General features: G+C 40.5%; 1 protein-coding gene across 1 annotated transcript; it reads left to right on the forward strand.

Moving 5' to 3' along the window:
• The first annotated feature begins 18 nt into the window (after positions 1-18).
• MOCS3 (molybdenum cofactor synthesis 3) lies at positions 19-2,427 on the forward strand. The gene has a single exon (XM_075166531.1). The coding sequence runs from the start codon at positions 62-64 to the stop codon at positions 1,451-1,453; it is 1,392 nt and encodes a 463-aa protein (XP_075022632.1). The 5' UTR covers positions 19-61; the 3' UTR covers positions 1,454-2,427.
• Positions 2,428-8,565: the final 6,138 nt, after the last annotated feature.

The raw sequence follows: 8,565 nt of genomic DNA on the forward strand, positions 1-8,565 counted from the left end.
GCTGGGGGCAGCCGGCCGGAAGCGGAGGTGACGCGCTGTCTCGCTCTCTCTCCCCTCAGCCATGGCGGGCGGCGCGGAGGCGGCGCGGTTGAGCGCGGAGATCAGCCGGCGGGAGCAGGAGCTGCGCGGCTTACGCGAGCGGCTGGCCGCCGTCCTGGCGGGGGATGCCGAGGCCACAGAGGAGGGTGCCGCCGCCTTTCCTGGCGAGCTCCCCCCTCTGCCCGCCCGGGACTCGCTGAGCACCGCCGACATCCTGCGGTACAGCCGGCAGCTGGTGCTGCCCGAGCTGGGCGTGCGGGGGCAGCTGCTCCTGGCCCGCTCCTCCGTGCTTGTTGTGGGCTGCGGCGGCCTGGGCTGCCCCCTGGCCCAATACCTGGCCGCGGCCGGCGTCGGCCGCCTAGGTCTGGTGGATCACGACGTGGTGGAGACGAGCAACCTGCACCGGCAAGTGCTGCACGGGGAGGCTTGCCGAGGGCTCCCCAAGGCCATATCTGCTGCGGCAGCCCTGCGGCTGCTGAACTCCACCGTAGAGTACGTGCCCTACTGCAGCGCCCTGAGCCCTCGCACCGCCCTGGAGCTGGTGCGGCAGTACGACGTGGTCGCCGACTGCTCCGACAACGTCCCCACCAGGTACTTGGTGAATGACGCCTGTGTCCTGGCTGGGAAACCCCTAGTGTCCGGCAGTGCCCTCCGGCTGGAGGGGCAGCTAGTCGTGTACAACTACCAGGGAGGGCCCTGCTACAGGTGCCTCTTCCCCAAGCCCCCTCCACCAGAGACGGTGACTAACTGTGCGGATGGGGGAGTGCTGGGTGTCGTGCCAGGCATCATGGGGTGCATCCAGGCTTTGGAAGTGCTGAAGATCGCTTCGGGAATGGGTTCTTCCTTCAGTCAGTTCATGCTGATGTTTGATGCCTGTGAGGGGAGATTTCGCAACATCAAGTTAAGACCAAAGAAACCAGACTGTGCTGTTTGTGGTGACAATCCATCTGTCACCTGCCTTCAGGATTATGAGGCATTTTGTGGTTCTTCTGCAACAGACAAGTGTAGGACTTTGCATCTGCTGTCCAGTAAAGACAGGGTATCTGTAGAGGAATACAAAAAACTGTTGGATGAGCAAGTTCCTCATGTATTGTTAGATGTTCGTCCGCAGGTAGAAGTGGATATCTGTCGCCTGGTACATGCTGTCCACATTCCTTTGAGTAAACTAGAAGAAAAAGATGAAGAATATCTGGAATATTTAGAAAAAAGAATTTATCAAGAAAAGCAGAGAACTAATGGCCAAACATCTTTTCCTATATATGTTGTTTGCAAATTAGGAAATGACTCCCAGAAGGCTGTAAGAATTCTGCAGGAGTTACCTGTCAAAGAATTTGGTTCTGTGTTAGCTAAGGATATTAAAGGGGGGCTCATGGCTTGGGCCAGTAAAATTGACCCAACGTTTCCTCAGTATTAGAAGTTTAAATGGTGAAAAAAATACAGATTTTCATAGTAAATTCCATAGGGTTTAATCTTCTCTGTGTAATGACTATATCAGAAAACAGGAGATAGAAATACCGTGTTGCTTTTTTTATGGTATTTTTTTTTCAAAAAAATTATGTACTTTTGTAGATGTCTGATTATTTTTATAAAAATGTGAAACTGTCCATGGAAATTGAAAGAAATGTGTTTCTTCGTTATTGTTTAATAGGGAAAACTTGGAATAACTACTTAATCGTGCATGTGATAATTGAGAATGACTCCTAATTAGTAATTATAGCCTGGAGAATGAAAAAGAACAGGAGTCAAGTGTTGAAAATTTTTACTTATTCTCCTGACTGCCTTACAAATTGTAACAGTGCATGCAGTGATTAAAAAAAATAACTAACTGTTAATCTCTAGCTGGTCAGTAGCGCTATTAAGTCTATCATAGGGAATTGCCAAGACAATGCTGACAAAACTGTTTTGGTCAACATCTTTTAGTTCTCTGTAGAAGCATTGTGTATTTATGAAAGAGAACTGTGTGCTGCAAGTAATAGCAACTACAGCATGGGTGTTCTGCTAAGAACTTCCAGGGCCATCGGTCCTCATTTGTTGGCTGGCAAAAAAGTATTCCCCAACTTTTATAGAGAAACAGAGGCTAAATATTAATAAGACGTAAGTTTGAGCCGAGAAAGTTTGTAAAACATACAGAAAATGCTTTTGTGAGGGCTTAGAAGATTTCAGAGATTGAGAGATGAAGAGGAGGTAAGAGACAAAAAAATAGATGTGTGGCCTCCCTTCTGCAAATATGAAGACATACTTCATAATTTTTCTCCCTGTTGTGGTGGTTGCATATCCCCAGTTGTACTGCATTATTTTGTTAACTGGCATGAAGAGCTATGCGTATCTAAAAAGTTCTCGTAGAAGAACTGAATGAAAAGGAAGAGAAATAAATAACTTGTTAACAGACAGCTGCCTGAGTCCTCATCACTTAAGCATAGTAATTATCTTCTTATTATATTAATTAAGGTATGGAGTTCCTTTACTTTCTGAGGAGGAAAAAAACACCTGTCATGACTAATCTTCGCATTATACAAGGGCAAAAAAAAAGAATAGTATCATTATAATTAGTAGTCGAAAAGGCATATATTAGTAAAATAAATTTGAGAACATCCACACCGCCTACTTTATTATAACATGCCATGGGTTCTAGCAATAATAATCTTAGTCTCTTATGAAGTTACGTGAATTTATAAATACAGAGTGATATCTCTTGCAATTTAGAGGACAATGAAAACATTGAAGGCCATGTCTTAAAGTAAGCATTCGTGCTTTGTGGTGCGTAGTGAGACAATCATAAGTCAACGTGTTTTAAGACGGGTTGTGGAGGCTTGGTTCAGTCAGAACATCGGGCTTCTGGTGGCTTTCAGCTTTTGAGAATTGGAAACCAGAGGGACTTGTTTGAAATGCCTGACCTACATTTTCATTTTTCTTTCTTTACTGTGATGTCAAGAAGAGACTGAAACATAAAAGGGAACAGTAGCAGTCATTCTCTAATACCCAGCCTTCCAATGCTAAACAATGGATGGTATGTCACATCCACCTGACCTGAAAAACTGATTCCTTTTCAGTCATTCAAAGCAAGGTGAACCTATGGACTTGGGGAGAGGGGAAAAACTTTTTGATTCTATATCTGAGTGCTACTTCCAGTGGATAGAAATAATGTGTAAAGTATTTTCCCGTGTTGTAACATTTTAGCAGCAGATGTATGCAAACTCCGTGAAAGGAAAAGGAGGTGACATTAAAGCCTGTGATGTTTGGTGGAGGATTTTTTGTAGCGAATTTATAACTGTTTCTTGTAGCACATTTTCAAGCAGGAAACCAGACTGTGAGTCTTTGTGCTATATAGAAAACAATTAACACCTCAAAGATCTGGAGAACTCTGTGGCAAAACAGTGATAAGGATGAATGAAAATGGACCAAAACATAGAATGATATCAGAACTGGCAAAAAAAGTAAATGCATCAAGTCAGGCTGATGAGAGACAAACTTTCAAGAATCTTTTCTGTTAAAATGGCTTTTCAGAAAGACCATTCTTGCCGATCTGCAGGGACTAAGGTCCAAAGTTCTTACAGGAATGCAGCATCTGAAATGCACCTGTTATTTTTGCATAGAGAGAGTTGTATGCAAAACTAATTGGGCCATACAATATAGAGATGGTTATTCTGGAAAGAGCTAGTGGCTCAGTTCTGATCTCAAGGGAGGATGCAAAATGTAGGTTTCTTTGGAAAAAAAAAAAGTGTTCTCTTCCTTGACTTAGGATAGCAATTAAATTCTCAGCAAATATGAAAACATCTGCCATGCATCTTAGATAAAATGGGGGCCGTAGTGCTTGACAAAATTTCATTCTTTGCATGTTGGGGCTTTTACTTTATTTTATTTTAAGTTTAGTTTCTTTTTTTCCTTTGACTTGCTGAAGTGATACACAAGTCTTCCTGTAAATACAGTCCTCGCGCAGTGCTGGACTCTTTGGAGATAGGCTGAAAAATCAAGGGTCATAGGATCGTAACTAAGCCAAAACCGTTCTTATTATTGGAAACTTATCTTTTGTTTTGACTTGCTTTGTTTCTTGAACTTTATAAAACATGTAGTAGTTTCTCTGTTCAGCAGGAAGCATAATAGCAGAACTCTACTTAGAAATTCTAAGAGAAACAAAAAAACTGTATCATTTCGTATTGCTGCCAAAGTACTGTCTAAATATCCGTACAGGAGCTTATAGTGTAGTTGGTCTAAGATGTGTTATCAGAAAGGATAAGATCAGTCAGCAGAGTATATTTTTCTCTCTGTCCCTCGCTCTTGGTGTCATGAGGTTGCTTTTTGCTTGTTTGGTTATATTCTCTTTTAAAATGGCTTACTAGAATCTGGCACAGGAACTAAACAGGAAACAGCTTCCTGTTAGAGGTTTAGGGTAATAAACAGTGGCTGCAGCATTTATTCTGAATTGCTGCATTTTAATGTCTCCCGCATGTAGATCTATAGGATAGCTTCACGGTTCGGGCATAAAGTTAAATAGCTAAACTTCTTTTGTCCTGGGACATGGTTATTATTTTAAGGCAGGGCAAATCAAGCTGGTCTAGCTTTCACGCAAGTCTAAAAGGTGTCTGCATACAGGGTACTAATGTGCCTTGATAAGCTAAAATCCTCCTTATTTTGGTGGCAGGAGCCTCTCTTATCTCAAAACTCCAATAAATTCAGCACTGACCTACTATCAAAGTGTATGATTTCAAAAAAAATCCCGCAACAACTAATGGAACTATTTGTAGACAAAGGTATAAGGGATATGTCCAAAACTAGTTCTCAAAGTTCATATATCAGAATTTTAAGTATCTGAGCATCTTAATTATTATCCTATTTGTAAGCATAATTTCTAATAGAAATTTAACTGTTCAAAATAGAAGTATGTACTAGATGCTTAAAATACTGCAAGCACGAGTTTGTCTTTTTTAAAATACGAAAGCTCTAAGCTGTCCTTTGTAAAACTACATCAGGAAAAAAATTTTAAGGATGTTTGCTAGGTGGCACTGCAAGTTAATAAACCAAATCATTCTCTAGGTTGTAAGATGCGTTTCAACCGTAGCAGGAGCTGAAGTTCACTTGTAAAAATGTATTGTTGTATAGTTCTTCTGAAAAAAGCCTGGGGAAATAGAATAAAATGGAGCAGGGCAATTGAATAGTACATACAATATTCCAAGAAAAAATTATAATGGAAATTATCTTTCTAGGGTTTTGAAAGCATTGTTTGTTTCAGAGCCTTAACCTGATTTTTTTTTCACATGCTATTTTGCAGCCAAAATGAATAATTGTACATAAAAAGGCTATTTGAAACACAAGCACAAAATTAAACATAGATCTTAAATCTACAAAGAGTCACTGCAGAGTCCCTGCTAGTACGTTCTTAATATTACTGAAAAGCATTGCAGATTTTCTTACCTGGTTAGGGCAGGGGTTATTTGAAAAGTCAAGGACATTTCTTTTTTGTCCTTCTTGTTTTGTAAAACAGAACTTAAAGCATAAAATCTTAAAAAAAAAAAAAAAAATCAAAGTCCTGTAAGTCAGAGAATCCCCACACAACAAATTGGACTTATTCGGAAAACAAGAACTGAACTTGCAGGCCTGATGCATCAAAACAAGCCCATAGAAGTATCTGTGCCCAGAGCTCAGACATGTTCCTGTGGTAGTGAAACTAGGTTGTGAACCTTAGCGTCCTACATAGTACTGTAGAAATACTTGATTCCTGTCTTCAGTATTTAAAACATAAAAATAAAAAAATCCTGCAAGTGTGTTCGGTGCAAATGTCATGAACGAACCTTGTAACAGCAAGCTGAAGTTTCTGCAGAAACTTCAGATAACAAAAGCAGCAACGGGCTATCCTCCTCTAGCTCTCTGAAGAAAAGTGGAGTAACAAGAGTGATGAAACAAGGGAATGAAAATAAGCATATTCATTTGTTTAAAGCTTCTATAATTATAAGCATCTTTTAAGTCAGGATTTATTAGAATAGATTTGAAAGTGTTTCTCTTTAGAATCTTTAGCTTTATGTGTGGGATTAAGCTTGTATTCATTCAATGCTGCGATTAAACATCTGCATTATGCTAGCAGTGGAGCATCTGGCAGACCTCTTGGTTCACAGATATAAATCAAAAGGAGAGGTCTTGTGAAGTCATGGCACTTGCATCAGTTTGAATGCTTGTGATTTTCATTGAAATCCAGGTGCTGGTCAGAATACAGAAATGAGAAGATAGTGTATTTGTTATTTCCTGCAGTAGACTATCACAATATTACATAAGAAATGGCTTAAATCATGTCCTGGTTAATCAGGTGAGTTGTTCCTGCAACTGAGTCGTTCTGTCACTGGAGATTAAAGACTTGTTTATCACTGTGTATTTTAGAAAAGGTTGAGCTGTTGCTGTGCTAGCATGAACTTTATTGGTGTCCCTTCATTTGTGCGTGTTTCTGGCTTACTAGCTCAGTGTTTGAAGCAGAATTAAAAAAGCCGGGCAAGGGGAGCAGTGGGTACTATGGTGTTTTGATAAAATTGCCAGCTGGGTTCAGCCAGTGTCTGTGCAGGCCAGGGCAGTGTTTCTCAGCTGGTGGTCTGTAAAATTGTAGTGGCCTCTAAGACATCAGAAGATCATCTTTGTAGTGACTGGGGAAAAAAGTGCACGTGTTTCAGTGCATTTGAACAAAATGCAGCAAGATAGTTTAACGTTCTTGGGGAAAAAAAAAAAAACAGAAAAAAACCCCGGCTGTTGAGATCCCCTTCACCCCAAAGCAACTGATTTCTCCAAAAGATACCGGGCTTCTCCTTTTGTCTGATTATAATTGCATCTGTGACTTGGTAGTAACAGGAAGACAAATGTTGAACTCTTTAGGAGAAAAGATTTTTGTTCATGCAGAGAAAAGTTTATAAATAGTTTTTTTAACACTTAGGTGCCAGATGTTAAAAAAAAAAAAAAAGAATTACTTGCAAATTAAAGATACGATTTTTGATGTCAGGTATTACTTTTAATAGAACTTTTAGAAAGTTCTTTTAAAATCTAGGAACATAACCAATAGCTGTCCATAATTTACATCTTTGTAATAGTTAATTGCTACTACATTTGCTCTGATTCACTGGTCAAATTCATGCTGACCACTTTCATTGTGTCGAAAGTTTAGTGCTAATAACATTCTTGCAGAATCTGTGTTGTAAGACTGCTGAACTCATTGGTTGCTGTTCTATTCTTTTTACAAGATTTTAATCTCAAGCTCCTCTGCTGGGGCCTGCTGATGTCGGTGGGAAAGTTGTGATACACTTGGAAGAGCTGTGGATCGGAATGTAACGTGGGTTTGCTTTTTCTTCTGCAGTGAGAGTACGTTCAGTCCCAGCATTCCTTCCTGTATGATACTGAAAGCTTTTGCCTTTTATTCCCATGTAATCACTAATACTAATAAAAGGTGGCAGCTGTTTCTTGTGGGAGAAGGCAAACGTGTTGACCTACAGCAGGTCACGTTTATCTGAGATCATCTGAGAAATACTCTTATCTGGGTGAGAGGAAACTAAAGAGGAATAATGTAATGTCATCTTCTCATTTACAAACTGTTTTTGTATACTTCAGAAAGAACAATTACTTTGTAAAATGTAATGCCTTGCAGCCTGCAGCTGCCTTGTAAATACAAAAATCTTAAATTGCATTGCTGGTTAATAAAACAAATACACTAGAACACAAAGCTTTAAAAGGAAACTCCTCAACTTCACTTGTTTATTTTTGCTGTAGGCAATTAATTGGGTTCTTTAAAGTGCTGATAATGAGAAGACACTGGATTACTGGTCCAGTTTGCAGTTTGCTTGCAGTTTACTGAAATCTGGTGAAGAGCAGGAAACAGTAACAATGTATTCTATAGTTACTATACAAGCCTGCAAACGGGCTAAGTTTTAGCAGATACCTGTTCAGTAATGTGAAAATTTGCTGCCTATTGGCAACTGGTTTCTCAATGAATATGCTGAATGTTCCTTGTTCTGCAGGCGTCAGAAACATGGATCCATTTTAGCGAATGCAAAACAAAGTGCAGCTTCACACTCCAGGTTGTGGTGGTGACAAACTCTCGAGCTGTGGAGCTGTGTAACTTTATTGCTGGGGCAAAAGCATGTCTAACACATCCAGGTTTGCAGTGGTTGCTCAGGTAAGTTAATTGTTATGTGTGGGGAAGTCTCATTGATGCTGTGAATTGGTGCGTCGAGATAAAGAGCAAGATCATCTTTTCTTATGCTGGTCCAAGTTCTTCCCGCACAGAACCGCTCCCTGCTGGAAGGAAGGATCAGTCACTACATGCACTGAGCAGGTTGCTTGCAAGCTTGGACCCACGCGGAATGAGAAGGGTGGAGCTGAGTCATCCTGTGATGGTACAAGAAGCTTGATAAATACAAACTTGCTGCTTTGTTTGATTACAGGACTTCAGTCAGAAATAATAGTTTTGAAATGGCAGAGTTGAATAAAAAGTAGTTACATCACTAAGGAGGGTAGCTGGGAGAAGAAGAGGAAAAGGGCGATCGAAAGCAGCAATAACTA

The sequence above is a fragment of the Calonectris borealis genome, chromosome 17, assembly GCF_964195595.1.
Source record: "Calonectris borealis chromosome 17, bCalBor7.hap1.2, whole genome shotgun sequence".
Classification (NCBI taxonomy): Eukaryota; Metazoa; Chordata; class Aves; order Procellariiformes; family Procellariidae; genus Calonectris; species Calonectris borealis.

Excerpts from the sequence above, each read along its gene's own strand:
- MOCS3 (XM_075166531.1), top strand. The coding sequence starts at position 62 with ATGGCGGGCGGCGCGGAGGCGGCGCGGTTGAGCGCGGAGATCAGCCGG.